The sequence below is a fragment of the Alosa alosa genome, chromosome 17, assembly GCF_017589495.1.
Source record: "Alosa alosa isolate M-15738 ecotype Scorff River chromosome 17, AALO_Geno_1.1, whole genome shotgun sequence".
NCBI classification, from domain to species: domain Eukaryota; kingdom Metazoa; phylum Chordata; class Actinopteri; order Clupeiformes; family Clupeidae; genus Alosa; species Alosa alosa.
In genome coordinates this window covers 24,446,223-24,463,246 of record NC_063205.1, presented here as the reverse complement: position 1 = coordinate 24,463,246, position 17,024 = coordinate 24,446,223, and the positions used below count along the sequence as shown (strand labels likewise).

General features: G+C 45.8%; 1 protein-coding gene across 2 annotated transcripts; it reads right to left on the bottom strand.

Annotated features, from left to right (window-relative positions):
* Positions 1-1,003: 1,003 nt before the first annotated feature.
* On the bottom strand, positions 1,004-16,702 carry LOC125310152. Of its 2 annotated transcripts, none has more exons than XM_048267325.1 (7): positions 16,651-16,702; positions 2,751-3,062; positions 2,347-2,610; positions 2,086-2,199; positions 1,986-2,005; positions 1,718-1,807; positions 1,004-1,406 (listed from the first exon to the last, which is right to left on the bottom strand). In XM_048267325.1, exons 2-7 carry the CDS (start codon positions 3,001-3,003, stop codon positions 1,320-1,322), a joined length of 828 nt encoding a protein of 275 aa, XP_048123282.1. In that variant the 5' UTR covers positions 3,004-3,062; positions 16,651-16,702; the 3' UTR covers positions 1,004-1,319. The 2 variants fall into 2 exon arrangements, with proteins under 2 accessions (XP_048123282.1, XP_048123281.1); XM_048267324.1 differs by lacking the exon at positions 16,651-16,702 and adding an exon at positions 16,380-16,478.
* Between the last annotated feature and the right edge of the window lie 322 nt (positions 16,703-17,024).

Here is a 17,024-nt window from a genome sequence, read left to right as displayed (position 1 = left end):
CCCTTCAAAACCCCTACAAATGTTGTATACCAAAAATTAACATGATTTGCCTTCGGGACTTTAAATAAGCACATTTTCCAAAATCCTGCCTATCCTACTAGTCTATATGTTTTAAGTCTGAGATATGGAAAAATCTCCAAATAGCGGCAATTTTGGACGCCATCTTGAATATCTCAGAAAGCACAAGGGGGATTCACAGGGACTTTTAGTATGTTATTCCTAAAGGTATTCTGAACATATCCTGAAAAATTCAGCTTTTTACAAATTTGTTCCGGGTTTGACTCAATTTTGAGCTAATGCTCTTGGACTATTGATATTAGTAATAGACTAAATAGAGTTTAACAGAATAATAACAATAACAAAAATCAATGACAAATCACAGACATTGAACAGTCTTGACAGTGATCTATGTGTTGATGGACGGCCAACATCTCCTCATCAGAAGACCGCAGTGGGCAAGCGGGGACGCAGAGCTGGATCTTAGATTTGTGATAGAAAGGTACAGAACCAGTCAGTGTCCTGTTGTCCAGAATGAGGGATTTGATTTAATTCTGGCTGCTATAGAAAGCCAGAGATACATTTGTCCTCTTTGGCTGATTAATAAGAGCTTGTTCGAAAAGTTCACTCATTCACTATATAGTGAATGAGTGAGTGAGTGAACGAGTGAACTTTTCGAACAAGCCCCTGATCCGCATTTGGAATAATAACGGTCTCAATGACTGTTGCTACAGCCGATGTCATAGCTGGCTCTGAGCAGCAAGATAAAGAGGGAGTTGGGACAACAGAGATAAAGTTAACCAATAATGTATTTATTTAAAAGCAATCAAAATCAATAAATAATCATTATCAAAAGAAGTGTCTAGGGGGAAAGTAAAAACATATGAGACTATGTGCACGTGGGTGTGTGTATGTACAGGTCAGTATGATGTTAAAAAGACAGAGAGAGAAGCTGCCAGTGGGAGAGAGATCAGAGATGTTATAGGAGAGGGAGAGATGTTATGAATGTGTTATTTTCTAGGCTGATTAGATATAAATGAAAATGTTTAAAGCATTTTTTTTGCTTTAATCTATGCATAAATATGCCTCTCTTAGTCTTACACACAACCACAATTTTGAATTTCCCCTAGGTATCAATAAAGTATCTATCGATCTATCTATCTATCTATCTATCTAATCATGAGGAAGACTGCTGACTTGACAGTTGTCCAGGAGACAAAGGTCATCCCTGACAGGGCTGGCTGAGTATTGATGCATATTCATCAAAAGCTGACTGGAAGGGACAAATGACGTGGGGTGGAGATCTGAGATCCAAAGGAGGCTTAGTGGACATCAGACTCTGGCCTAGGAGGCGGAAGAAAGCTGTAGATGACGGCTTGAAATGGTTGCGGTTCATGCGTTAGATAACTCTGCAGAGATAAAAAGGGTACATGTATGAGCCTTTTTCATGTTTCAAAACAATATTCTGTAATTGTTGCACTCTTAAGATCTCATTCTTGATTTTATATTCATCTAAGATGCAGCAGTTTCACTGGGTTGGTTTGCACTTTAGGCTACTTGTGGTCCTACTCGAAAGCAACAGTGGGTTCATGTTAAATTATTTTAATCAGCCCACTCCCAAAATACGTATGAAGAAGAAGAAGAAGAAGAACATAGCTGAATATTGTGGCAGACAGTCCACGTGGCATCAGTAAAGCATACTCCGAGCTTGCGTAGTTACCAGTGATTTGGCTCTTTCATCCTGCTCTCTGCTGCCCCCTGCTGCTCTCTGCAGCACCTCGGTTAAATGTGAAAACTGGACAGTGGAATGCTGAACAGAAATATTGATTAGTTTGTGTGTGTGTGTGTGTGTGTGTATGTGTGTATGATTTGTTTATTTAATATCTGTATGAAAAAACGTTGTAGTTCTCCTTTAAAACATAATGTGAAACATAAAATAAACCATATAACCACATACATTAAAAAACTATGACAAATATAGAATTTACCCAAAGAGATGCATCTGCCCCTTAAAAGAAAAAAAATGACCCATTTAGATTATGATACAGCTTTGTAAAGCAATGAAGTGTTGAATAAAGCTGAATGCACCTGTGCTCTCTAGGTTGCTGTTTAGACAGGCACTCATCACTACAAGGGCAGCAGCAACAATCCCAGCAGACATCAATCCAACAGTCAACAACATCCAGAGAGTAGAGTGTTCCTCTGAAAGCCATTAGTATACATTAACTGTGCCACACGCCTGGCAATAGAAGCTTTTATTATATGGTAGGATCTAATTCCTGTAATTGATCATTTCACATCCTAAACCTATCCTGTGACTCTGTGTATAGTTCAATCTCGTCATCTTACCTCTGGCAAATTCACAGAGTGATGACATGTCCAGAGTGACGTTGTGCCAGCTGACTTGGTTGCTATGGTTACAGACAATGTATCCATCTCTTGCAAACACTACCAGGGTGGGAGTGATGAGGATGTCTCCCAGCTGAGTGCAGCTGCTTCTGTTGCAGCTGAAGGTCAGAGAGAGGTCATGACCTCTGCAGGTCACCGTCACATCACAAGAGTTACTGCTGGACCAGTTAGACACTAAAGTCAGTGCAGGAGCAGCCACTGGCTCTGAAACACAATTACATCTAAATATGAAACAACATACAAATATGGACCTCAACAGGCCAACAAATTAACAAAGAAATATTGTTAATGATGCAACCATTGCAACTAGTGTAAAGATACCCAGGAAAGAAACAACAACATACCAAGAACAAAAAGTTTATACACAACTATGGTTATGTTGAAATCCCATCTAATTCCACATGTATAAAGTCCACTGTCATTTTCCCGCAGATTCCTGAGTTCCAGGCTGAATGTTGTTGTATTGAAGATCAATCTGTCCTTGTATTTCTCTTCAATCTTAATATGATTTTTATTATGATAAAATATCATTATGGGATGGAGTGGGTTCAAGTGAAAAATTATATCATCAAACTCTGCTATGAGATTTCTCTGCATTTTGTCAAATATGACAGATCCTCCTTCCAATGCGAAGACAGATATCTCATGATTAACCACTATGGAATAGAAGAAATACAATTACATTAGTACTGTTCTTTTGGTCTTGATGTTTCCATCTGCATTAAATAAGTAATGACATTCTGAATAAAACTCCAAAATGGCATAGTTTTTGTGAATTGAAAATTCTGATCCTAAACACCAAAACGATTATCATTGTATTACTGAATAAATACAGAAACAACATATCTGAAAATATTTTTTTTTAATTTACAGCATATGCAACTTTATATTTATCGGTTGTATATGAGTAAAATAAACATAATAGGTAGCCTAGAAATCTAGACGCACCCTAGCGGCAGCGAATTACATTTGCTGCCAGGGCTAGTCTAGCAACTCTCTGTTGGCTTGTGAGCTGGAAAATTAAACTTCTATCAGGCCAATCAAATCGTGTATAAAGACGTTAGGCGGGCTTAACATAATGATTGATGGCAGAGTTGCTACAGTTTGGCTTGAATTCCCTGCTACTTGAAAACAAAGAAGATGGATGTTGCTGTTTACGAACAGCGTGACAGGTTAAGCTTTTTTTTAAGTTGGCAAAAGTTTGAACTAGCTAACTAGCTCCGCTGGTGGGAAAACGCATGGGACTTGTAGCGCTGTCCTATTGCGTGCAGAGAGAATTTGAAAGACAACCGATTATCCCGCCCCTCGGACTGAGCACTGCCAACGGTGAGTGCCCAGACCCTACATTTTAATGTGGGTCTGGCTCGTCAGGCTACATAATAGGTGGATTCACATGGAATTTTATTCCAATTAGAATCGGGGGGAAATGGCTCAAATAAAGATGACACATACTGTAAACACCTTGATCGAAATAAAACTGTCAATCCAATTAGAATTCTAATCGGAATGAAAAAGTTGGTTTACTTCACTCTTATTCCAATTGAACAGCCATGTATGGTCAATCGGATTGCCCGCTGTCTTCTCAAGGAGAAGTAAAGCAACAATGCCTATTCTGATAAGATTCTAGAGCGCCAAGCACTTGATCATAATAGAAAGTACCCCACGTAAATAGAGGAGACACATTTTTCAATCAGATTAGTTTAATCGGAAAGACAAAAAATTGTCCATGTAAACCCACCTACTACATGTACTTAAGACTAGGATATCTGACTTTTGAGTTCAACTTAGAGTGAGATTTGTTGTCAAATAGGTTAACACAAAAACATGACCAAATTATCCTCTGCCTATTTTTTCATTGTTTTGTATAGTCCTATGTCTTTTTTTCTTTTCGTGTGTGTGCGTGCTTGCATCTGTGTGAGTGAGATACTAATGAGTATAAGTATATATACTGTAAATATGGACAAATAAGAGAATAATGTATAATGTAGACAAAGTAGTATAAAAACTATATCAGTGCAAGAATAGGTTGAGGTTATAGGGTTACAGCCATTCAGTATTGTAGCAGAAGCCATTGGTCATGTGTGCTAATATAGCGATGTTAGGAAGGCATGCACCTGTGGTTTCTGTGAGAGAAGATAAGCAGATGCATGGGGGCTTGCTCCCTCTCTGACACAACACCAACGTCGACCGACGCGAGAGGACGCTTGTGGGGCTCCATCGCTGAAGCGCTTAGTTTAAACCTACATACTTACCATCATCCAGCTGAGGCTGTTTTCACAGCTTCCCGTGAACTAACCTACCACTGTTTGTGCTGGCCGCCATCGGGCTAAGACAGGGCCGGCCCCGACAGGTAAGCCTCACGCCGTTTTCTCCCTGGCTGCATACACCACTAGACTCATACAAATGCCATTTTTTACGTCAATACACTACACCTTAGTTTATTCATCCCTAGACAGATACTTGTAGCTTTTTAGGTTGAGTAGGGGCGTGTGAATTTCCGGGTGCGGTAAGGACGGCTCTTGTAAGGTTTATGGGAGCTGTCTTTACAGCATGAAAAACAGTGTAGCAGTAAAAACAGTAGTAAAACATTAGGCTGTGGACAGAAGTAAAACAGTAGTGGACATTCAGTACTCAAACATGGAGAGGGTGGAGAGACAGACTTGTCTGCATAGTCTGTCTATCTCTCCTCTTCCCTTTAGTGAAGCATTGAACAGTTCAATGGCCCTGGGGGACAAATGACTTCCTCAGCTTGTCAGTTGTGCATGGCAGTGAGCGCAGTCTCCAGCTTTTGCTTTATAATAGTGCTGTGGAGTGGATGACATTCATTGTCCAAGATGTTGATCAGTTTGCTCAGGGTCCTTTTATCTGATATTGAAGTGATGCACTCCAGTTCGGCTCCCACGACAGAGCCAGCTTTCCTTACTAGCCTGTCTAGTCGCCCAGCATCCTTCTTCTTTTTGCTTCCTCCCCAGCAAACGATAGCATAGAAAAGGTCGCTGGCAACAACAGACTGGTAAAACATCCTAAGGAGCTTACTGCAGACATTGAAGGACCGCAGCCTCCTCAGGAAGTACAGCCTTCTCTGCCCTTTCTTGTAGAGTGCTTCAGTATTTGCTGACCAGTCCAGTTGAAAGCCCAGATACTTGTAGGTATTTACCACCTCCACATTGACCCCATCAATGGAGACTGGGAGCAGAGCGGGCTTAGACCTGCGGAAATCCACCATCTCCTTGGTCTTCGAAGCTTTGAGTTTGAGGTGGTTGAGTTTGCACCACTGCACAAAGTTCTCCACCAGGCTTCTGTATTCATCCTCCTGCCCATCCCTGACACACCCCATTATTGCAGTATCATCTGAAAACTTCTGCATGTGGCATGACTCAGTATTGTAGCAGAAGTCAGATGTGTATAGGGTGAACAGGACTGGAGAGAGCACAGTTCCCTGTGTAGCTCCGGTGCTGCTGCTGATCACAGTGTCTGAGATCATCAGGACCTGCTGGTTGGCTCACTCTTTCTCTCTCTCCCATTGTTTCCCTGCTTTCTTTAGAGGACCCCTCTGTCTTTCCTCTCTGACATCTCCAATGTCTCTTTGACAGACCGCTTCTCTGGTCTTCCTTGTTTTTTTTAACAATCTAAATAACACGTCTATTAATGTGTATTAAAAGCTTTATTTATTAAAAGCTTATTTTGTGAACAATGTAGCTAATCTATCCAGCATTGCATTTAAACACAGGAAAAAATAAATGTCATTCCATTATTTCCTAAAATGTAGGTTAGTATGTTAACTCATCTCTCATTCTTTCAAGTTTTCATACAGTACCTGTTGAAAGTGGGGCACCCTGGAGGACCAGCAAACACTCTTTCAGAAGTGCAGCTGGGGCCTATTGCACAAAACTAGGATAAGGGATTAAGCCGGGATATCTTGGTTATCCTGGCTCAATTTATCCGTGATCCAGTTGCACAAAAGCGGGCTAGGGGGCAGCAGGATATGTTATGGTATAAATCACCATGGCGATTTATTCTGTGGAGCTAGCCTGCTCCAGACCAGGCTAAGTTCCAGGATCTATTTAATCTCATCCCTTATCTCAGTCAGCAGTCACCACAAATGGAAACCAATAGTTATTCCACTGCCCACTACACATTGTTATCACATATAACTAGACCCACTGTCATTATTTAAACGTTTGTGATCATTAATTAACTTTTACATACTCGCCATTCCCGACCTGTCATGCGACAATGTAACGTCACAGGAGTGCCTAACCATTTCGCGCGTGGTGGTCGCACTAATTGCAATATTCACCTAAACAGAGGTGTTGCTGTTGTGAAAAGGCTATCGCTACCTACTTCACACCGTAGAAGAAGCAATGAAGCTGCTCTAGATATGTCTAGTTGCCATGGTGAATCAGTGAATGTGATCGGTGGCGGGGTCTATTTGAGGGAGCCGTGAGCGTGCACTTATCCAGGATAGGTTTCACCTGGCTTGATGAATCCGTGTCTGCTCATCCTGGCTTGCTTGTTGTGCAACCAATTAAGCCTGTAGACTCTTGTTTTGGATTCATTGAGCGCAGCTCAGTAACTTATTCCGGATGTCTTAATTCTGCTTTTGTGCAACAGGCCCCAGGATGTGAAAATGTATTTGACATCTGTTGATTGTAGTTTTTAAAGCATTAATCCTCACAATGGCATAGTTTGCAGTGAATGAGTTGGATTTGAAAATCTAGATAACCATACCTGTATAGAAAGGAAGGTACAAGAGAAGGAAAGAGAAACATCTCCTGCAATAGGATCCAGGATCCAAAATGTGGGTTAGTATACGTTAACTAATTTTTTCTTTGCATGTGACTTCATGTTACCTTCCAAAAGTTAGTTTGTTTCAGTCTGCCAGTGAATTAAGATCCCAATAAATTGGATAGAAGGTAACATGGTGGTGTGTTAATGGATATGTTTAGTCTTTCTGGGCTCTTGATTTAAGGTAGAGTTAGACTGTGCAACGCCTACCATAACTGTATGTCTATTAGGGGTGTGAATCTCTCATGTAAAAGATGATACGATTCACATCTAGATACATGGGCACGATTTGATACAAGAAAAGATACATGTTTATAAAAAACAATTCAGTACGATTCGATGTGATACGATTCGATGCAATTCGATGCAGTTCAAGAATGGAAAGCATTCTGAAAGATTTTTTATCATTTGCTCAAGGTGCACATTAATTTTATATTATCAATTATCATGGTCATGGTTGTCATTTAGGCAAAAAAAATGTGTGAATATGATTATCTAAACTGAGGATTGTTTCATATACTGTATTGAAATGAAAAAAGCATAGTCAAACACAGTCAGACATTTCAGTCAAACACAGCAGCCAAATACAACATAAAAATACATTTTTATAGACTTTACAGATTTTATAGAGTTATTTCTGATTGTTTTCATGGAGCTGTAGCCTTGTTGAGGTAAGACAATACCGAAATAAAATAAAACAGTGCTTAAGACACTCTTGGCCTTTTCTCATATAGGCCTAGCCTACCCTACAAGAATAAAATAGGCCTAAAAATCAATGAACTCTCTGGGCTTATTTTGTTCCAACAATAGACCTAATGCAGAAACCTATAATGCCACAAGTCTGAGTAAATATGATCAAAATCATTGGCTAATAATTTGTGCATCGTTTTAGCAGCAAGGGCCAAATTATTATTTAACATTAAGGAAATCCCTTCATCAAAGGTAAGGCTACTCTACAGACTATCGTTGCTGTTTAGGAATGCTATAAGTGTTTAATTTCGCGCTGGATTTCGAAAAACAAAAGCCGACCGAGTGCAAGTTGTCACATGCTTAAGTTGCAGTAGATGTATGGGTAATGAGGTCATTTGACAACTTTGGGCATTGAATGTAACCAAAAACGAGCTGCATTACCCCACACTTCCGTGCCACTTATAGTTTCAAAACCGGAAGTGGGATGAACGCGCTGCTTGGAACGTAAATGAGAGTCTGAGCGAGCAGAAAAGGTTGTGAACCGATTCATAACAAGTAAATCGATATAACGACCGGTTCATTAAAGTTTTTTTCCGATACGGGGCTTCACGTATCGATGTAGCCGTATCTTACACGTTAAAAACGGATACCGATACGTATCGGTTAATCTTTACACCCCTAATGTCTATGTTATGGATCTTCTTGTCAGCTGAATTTGAAAAGCATAGACATCAGAGGAAGCAAAGAGTAGAAAAGAAGTGAGAAAAGGCATGTTTGGCGTGAGGGTGTGAAATGACCTGTGTGTCACCTCTCATGCTTAATGTGTGAAAATTGGCAACCCTGAATTTAACACATGGATCTCTGCAAAGGTGTTTCTGGTGTAGACTGTGAATGTTGAGTTGACACATTGGAGTCTCAGTAATACACCAAATAAGACACAATGGGCCCTATTTTCGCACTGGCGCATGGTGGAGAACTTGTTATTTTCCCAGCGCAAAGTTTATTTTTGTATTTTGCACGTTCTCTTTTTTAAAACAATGCCCCAAGGGGTGTGGCAATTAACAACCTAGTGGTCTGGCACATTGTCTATCCAGGCTCTGTTTTCGATGGTAACCCATTGTCAGTCAATAGTGAAAGTAATTAACTGTGTATAACTGTTTTGGTGTAGCCTGACGAGCCAGACCCACATTAAAATGTAGGGGGGTCTGGGCACTCACCGTTCGCAGTGCTCAGTCCGAGGGGTGGGATAATCGGTTGTCTTTCAAATTCCCTCTGCACAAAAAGGACAGCTTATGAGTCCCATGCGTTTCCCACCAGCGAGCTAGTTGGATAGTTCAAACTTTTGTCAACTTAATAAAGCTTAACTTTCGTGTCACACTGTTCGCCAACAGCAACATTATCTTATTTGTTTTCAAGTAGCAGGAATTCAAGCCAAACCGTTGCAACTCTGCCATCAATCATTATGTTAAGCCCACCCTAACGACTCTATACACGATTTGATTGGCCTGATAGAAGTTTAATTTTTCGAGCTCACAAGCCAACGGAGAGTTGCTAGACCAGCCCTGCCGCTAGGGTGCGTCTAGATTTCTAGGCTAGTTTTGTCGTTGACTGACACCACGGTGAAGTTAGTTTCACTTTGCCAATGAGTTCAAATAAAAGACGAGTGCAAAGGTAGGTTATACTATGCTAGGTTTTAGTAAAGCATGGTTTAGTGGAATAACTGTTCCATACGGTCTCGGAAGCAGATCCCTTCAAATTAAAATACAGATGCATTCTTTGAAGTTGCGCTGCATGCTGTTAAAGGGAATGACAGATGTTATTCTCATTGGTTTAAATGATGTTACGCCCAAAACATACCCATGACTGTTTAAGAAATCTAGGAACGGCTTGTTGCGCCATCCGCCCGACGTTTGATAACGAAAACACTCCCAATGTGGACTGGACATCAAACTTAATTTAAATAAGCTTTTCGCCATTGACGGTTTTACACTGTCAAGATAGTCCCCTTCATGTAGACATTGGGCCCTATTTTCAAACCCACCACTTTCTCTAAGAGTGTTTATTGTCATGAGCCCTCTCACTCCACCGGGTTACCACCTTAATTGGTTTCCACTATCTTCCACTCTGCTCACCACTCTCTCTACTCAGCCTAACTAGCTCCACCTGGCCCTGCTCTGCTCTGCTCTAATTACTCTGCCAGCTGCGCTGCATTACCCACTAACCTCTCCCAGTATTTAAAGCCCTGTCTTTCAGCTCTCCTTTGTCAGATCGTCTGCAAAGCTCACACCCGAACCTGTTTGCTTTCGCTTCTGGCTCACTCTTGTTTTGTGACCCTGGACCTGCCTGAATCTTGGATACTCTTCTGCCCCAGAGAACCAGACCTGCTTTCTGCCAGTAAATTGACTCCTGACTACTCTTCGATCCGGTAACTCTGACCAGCCTTCTGCCTTGCTACTACGAATTTGGATCTCCCTTGAACTGTACTTCTGCCTTGTTTCATCCGCCCGTTGTGTCTGTGTTCCCCCCAGGACTTCGGACCACCCACCACCGTCGCCATAGGACGACGCTGCCACTGGGGGCACACAGACCCAGCGCATCCGGTTATTCCCAGTAACCCCTGGAGCCTTCACTCCTCCCTACTTCCCTTTTCCCTTAAGTTTAATAAACTTTCTGGTGTGACGCAATTGTGGTCCTCTGGTCGTCTGTCTGAACCGTGACAGTGCGATCTGACCATCATGGACTCAGCGCACACTTCCCCGACATGGAAACCGGCGAACCTGAGCAACCCACCCGCCATGCAACCTGGAACACACTGAGAGGGCTAGCCCGCATGGCGCGGCGACATCACCTCCCTGCTTCAGGTCGGCCACCAACAGCATCAGCAGTTCCAGCAGCACCAGCAGCAGTTCCAGCAGCAACAACAACTCGCCATGATCATCCAACTCCTCACCAACCTTACCCCAGCCACTCCCACCGCCCAGTTCCAGGCAGTCTGCCCACCAGCCCTGCCCCCCGAAGTTACCTGCCCGGTCATTGCAGCCGCTGCTCCGAACCCAAGATTGGAAACCCGAGCGGTTCAACGGGCGATTCAACCCAGGTCCGCCATTCCTGACTAGCTGCCGACTTCAGTTCTCCTTGCAGCCAAGGACCTTCGCCCGAAGGGGCCAAAGTTGGGTATGCCATCACTCACCTGGCCGGGCCGAGCTCGACTCTGGGGAACAGCAGAGTTCGAGCGTCAAACCCCCGCATGTGCAACCTTCAACCTGTTTGCTGAGGAGATGCTGAAGGTGTTTGACCTGGATTCACCAACGCAGAGGCGTCTCGTGAACTGTTCAGTATTCGACAAGGCAGGCGTGCAGTCGCAGACCATTCCATCGACTTCCGAACCCTGGCAAGGCGAAGTTCTTGGAACACACCATCGTTGGTGGGCCGTTCTTCCATAGCTTGGCCAACTATATCAAGGGCGAGTTGGTCTCCCATGAACTGCCTTCCACTCTTGATGAAGCCATCGCACTGACTGTCCGGATCGACAGAAGGATACAGACCCGTCGTCGTGAGAGGGGGCGCCAAGGTCCACCAACTACCGGCATTCGGAGAGATCCGACTGGGCTCCTGTCATCTACTGCCACTCACCCAAGTCAGCTTGACCAGTCTGAGCCCATGGAGATTGGGCGAGCCTCTCTCACTCCTGCAGAGCGCCAGCGCCGCTTCACCTCAAACCTCTGCCTCTATTGTGGAGGTGATGGACATCGTGTGGTAACCTGCCCTTTTAAAGGCCGGCTCACGGGCATAGGGAGAGTCGGTTGAGCTCAATGACCATCCAGTCCTCCGACCGCAAACCCCTGCTGCAGGTTCACCTCCCGCCTCTCTGACTCAACTCACACCCTGGCTGCTCTGGTGGATTCTGGCGCCGAAGCCAACATAATGGACATCAAGCTGGCACGCCAACTGGGACTGGAGAACCACCGTTTGACACCTCCTATTCCTGCCCGGGCACTGGACGGACACTTACTCGGATCGGTCACTCATGTCACGGCCCCGGTCTCGATGGGTCTGTCCGGAAACCATCAAGAAACTATCCAGTTTCACCTGCTCCCTTCTCCAGGCCAACCCCTCATCCTGGGTTACCCATGGCTCCCCCCGCACAACCCTCAGCTCGACTGGGTGACCGGGTGATCAGGGGAGTGGGGAGAGGACTGCCACGAACCTGCCTGCTTGCTGCCGCACTACCCCCTCGGCCAGTACCCACTAACTCCGCTCCTGACCTCTCCAAAAGTCCCAGAATGCTACCATGGTCTCAGAGAAGTGTTTAACAAAGCAAGAGCCACATCTCTGCCCCTCACCCGACCCGTGCGACTGTGCCATCGACCTCCCCCTGGAACGGCCCTCCAAAGGGCGTCTTTGTCGTTGTCTGCTCCTGAAAGAAAGTCCATGGAGGACTACATCAACGACTCTCTGTCCACTTGGATTAATCCGTCCATCTTCATCTCCTGCTGGTGCTGGCTTCTTCTTTGTGGGGAAGAAGGACGGATCTCTTCGCCCCCTGCATCGACTACAGGGGACTCCAACGACATCACAGTGAAGAACCGTTACCCTCTGCCTCTGCTCACCTCTGCCTTTGAGTTGCTGCTCAGGGAGCCACTGTTTTACCAAGTTGGATCTCAGAAACGCTTACCACCTAGTGCGGCTCGGGAGGGAGATGAATGGAAAACCGCATTCAATACACCAACAGGCCACTACAGTATCTGGTTATGCCTTTTGGCCTCACCAATGCTCCTGCTGTGTTCCAGGCTCTAGTGAATGATGTGCTGCGGGACATGTTAAACAAGTTTGTCTTCGTTTACCTGGATGACATCTTAATCTACTCCAGAAACCTGTCTGAACACACCCGCCATGTCCAGCAAGTCCTTCATCGTCTCCTGGAGAATTCCCTCGCCAAGGCAGAGAAATGTGAGTTTCCGTCAAGACAGTGGCCTTCCTGGGGTACATAGTGGCAGAGGAAGTATCCAGATGGATCCTGCCAAAATATCAGCAGTCACTTCATGGCCAGTTCCGGAGAACAGAAAGAAGCTGCAACAGTTTCTGGGGTTTGCTAACTTCTATAGAAAGTTTATCCGGAACTACAGTACCATTGCTGCCCCTCTCACTGCTCTAACCAGCACCAAGCAACCCTTCACCTGGACCCCAGCAGCCGACAAAGCCTTCAGTACCCTCAAGGTAAGGTTCACCTCCGCTCCCATCCTCCAGATGCCTGATGTGGACCGGCAATTCATTGTGGAGGTGGACGCCTCGGATGTGGGGAGTTGGTGCTGTGATTTCTCAGTGGGCTGCGGAGGATAGGAAGCTCCATCCCTGTGCCTTTTTTTTCCGTCGGTTGTCCCCTCTGAGTGCAATTACGACATAGGGAACCGAGAGCTGCTGGCTGTGAAGCTTGCCTTGGAGGAGTGGCGTCACTGGCTGGAGGGGTCCACCATTCCATTTCTCGTTTGGACCGATCATAAGAACTTGGAGTACATCCGCACGGCCAAACGGTTGAACTCCAGGCAGTCCCGCTGGGCCCTGTTCTTCACCAGGTTTAATTTCACTCTGTCATACCGGCCTGGATCACGCAACACCAAGCCAGACGCCCTCTCCCGTCAATTCCAGAAGGATGACACCCCCTCCAAGGATCCTGTGTCGATTCTGCCAAGTCCCTGCATCGTAGCAGCTCTGACCTGGGCTGTTGAGGAACAGGTGCTGGAAGCTCTCCGTAACCAGCCAGGTCCCAGCTTGCCCAGCTGACCGCCTTTTGTCCCGAAAAACCTGAGGTCCCAGGTCATTCAGTGGGGACATGACTCCCCCCTAGCTTGTCACCCTGGCTCCACCGCGCCTTACAACCTGCTTTTCGCCCAGAGGTTCTGGTGGCCCTCTCTGAGAAGGGATGTCGCGGGAATTCGTCCAAGCCTGCCCCATCTGCAACCAACACAAGTCGTCCTGCCAGCCCCCCAGCCGGATTGCTGCAGCCCCTGCCTGTGCCCAGACGTCCCTGGTCTCACATCGCCCTTGACTTTGTCACGGGGCTGCCCCCTTCAAGTGGCATGACCGTCATTCTCACCATAGTTGACCGATTCAGCAAGATGGCACACTTCGTTCCCCTCCCCAAGCTCCCAACCGCCAAGGGGCCGCCCAGGTGGTCCTGGAACACGCCTTCGGATCCACGGACTGCCAAAGGATGTAGTTTCTGACCGTGGCCCACAATTCTCCTCCGCCTTTTGGAAGGAGTTCTGTCACCTGCTGGGAGCCACAGTCAGTCTGACTTCCGGATTCCATCCCCAATCCAATGGGCAGTCAGAGCGGGCAAATCAGGAGCTCGAGAAGGCACTGCGATGCATGACCTCACGCAACCCCCACTCCTGGTCGCAGCAATTGACATGGGTAGAGTACGCACACAATTCTCTGACCTGCTCTGCCATCGGTATGTCCCCCTTCCAATGTGTTTATGGATACCAGCCTCCTCTATTTGCCAGCCAGGAAGGGGAGGTTACTTGCCCATCTGCACTTGCTTTTGCCCGTCGATGTCGCCGCACCTGGTCACAAGCCCGAGCCACACTCCTCAGATCCGTTGCCAGCTACACTACCGGGGCCAACCGTCGGAGAATTCCTGCTCCCACCTACCATGTTGGTCAAAGGGTGTGGTTGTCATCCCAAGAACCTGCCACTCAGGGTGGAGTCGCAAAAGCTGGCACCTCGGTTCCTTGGCCCATTCCCTATCGTAAGAGTGATTAGCCCAACTGCTGTCCGGCTCCAACTGCCTAATTCCATGAGGGTGCACCCCACTTTCCATGTGTCTAAGATTAAGCCCATTCATGAGAGTCCGCTGGTCCCTGCTGCGCCTTGTCCTCCTCCTCCACGGCTCGTCGATGGTGGTCTGGTTTACACCGTCCGCCGCCTGCTTCGGTCCAGACGGAGGGGTAGGGGCCTCCAGTACCTCATTGACTGGGAGGGCTATGGACCTGAGGAAAGGACCTGGGTGCCAGCTAGTCGGATTGTGGATAGGACTCTCATCACCGCCTTCCACCAACGGCATCCTGATCAACCTGCAATCCGTGAGGGGGTCCGCCCCAGAGGGTCCCTAACCGTCCTGCCCGCCTAGCTTACCGTCCTGTGCCTGACCCTGTCTCGGGACCTGTCCCATCTCCCGACCACGACCCTCCGGCTTCCTCCGAGGATGAGGACGTTCACTCGGACCGTTCGGAGGAGTTCTAGCCCTCCTCCGGCTCCCCTCCTCCCGCCCGGCGTGGTGTTGCTCTTGGGACTTCTGGGGCCGTCCCTTGGGGGTTCTGTCATGAGCCCTCTCACTCCACCGGGTTACCACCTTAATTGGTTTCCACTATCTTCCACTCTGCTCACCACTCTCTCTCTCAGCCTAACTAGCTCCACCTGGCCCTGCTCTGCTCTGCTCTAATTACTCTGCCAGCTGCGCTGCATTACCCACTAACCTCTCCCAGTATTTAAAGCCCTGTCTTTCAGCTCTCCTTTGTCAGATCGTCTGCAAAGCTCACACCCGGAACCTGTTTGCTCGCGCTTCTGGCTCACTCTTGTTTTGTGACCCTGGACCTGCCTGAATCTTGGATACTCTTCTGCCCCAGAGAACCAGACCTGCTTTCTGCCGTAACGACTCCTGACTACTCTTCGATCCCGGTAACTCTGACCAGCCTTCTGCCTTGCTACTACTTAATTTGGATCTCCCTTGAACTGTACTTCTGCCTTGTTTCATCCGCCCGTTGTGTCTGTGTTCCCCCAGGACTTCCGGACCACCCACCACCGTCGTCATAGGGCGCTCGCTGCCACTGGGGGGCACACAGACCCAGCGCATTGGGCCGGAATCCCGGTTATTCCCAGTAACCCCTGGAGCCTTCACTCACTCCCTACTTCCCTTTTCCCTTAAGTTTAATAAACTTTCTGGTGTGACGCAATTGTGGTCCTCTGGTCGTCTGTCTGAACCGTGACAGTTTATGACTTAATTAAATACGATCAAATTATATAATTCAAAAGGCCTTTGAAATTCAGAAACATTGACTGTTTTCACTACAGCAGGTCCTTTGGGGCCTGTGCCCTAATTTGAATGATGGGCAAAGTGGAAAGTTGATAAACAAACAAAGATCTCATGCATGAACTATAACTACGGTGTGGCATTGGACTGACTCATCAATGTTTGCAATTAAGGTCTTTCCCATGCTGTTAAATAATAATAATAAAAACATTTCTAGCCTAGTTATTAAATAAGATTAGTAAGACTTAATACTTTGCACATCATTCAAATTAGGGCCCCAAGGTTAAAGGTAGAAGTGCAAAAACATTGCAGTAGCACATGCACAGGAACTTTGCTTGTTGACCAAAGTACAATCACTGCAGCTGTTAAGCAATACTTGATTAGAGATATAATAATAATAATAATAATAATAATAATAAAAGTTATTTGTAAATGAGAAGATCCATTAATAAAGTCTTCATACCTGATGGAAGTGTGGCACCCAGAAGTACCAGCAAAGTCAGTTGGTTTTCCATTTCACCACGGACACAAGAAGCAGTTAATGTAGAAGCCGATAACAAGAAACATCCTCCAGAAAAGCGCAGCTGCTCTTGTTTTGCTACAGCCCCTTATAACAAACTGCCTACACGGCCATTTCCAAGACTGGATGTGAAAACTTATCTGACGTCTGTTGATTGTAGTTTTTAAAGCATTAATCCTCTAGTTTGCAATGTATGACATAATGGTAGGCCTACCTGTTTAGCAGGGAGATACAAAAGACAAGGATCTCCTGCAGTAGGATCCAAATGAGATTTACATCTGAAGCAAGGAAGAAATGCAGCTTGACTGGAAGAGGAAGACAATACAAGCTGACCTTTACAATAGGCTCAGTGTGCCTGCAAGAAACAATGTCCTTCCTGAAGGGGTTTCCTGTCTGAAAGAAAATGTAACCACAAACTACCTCACTTGCTTGAACTTGCTTCATTTGTTTGAAAACAGTAACCACATCATTATAGCACTGACCATAAGTTATAATACCATGTATATTTTTTATTTTGATGTATATGACAATAAATCATTTGTTGATTAAACAGGTGCACTACACGGGGAAATAGCACCATCTAGGAGG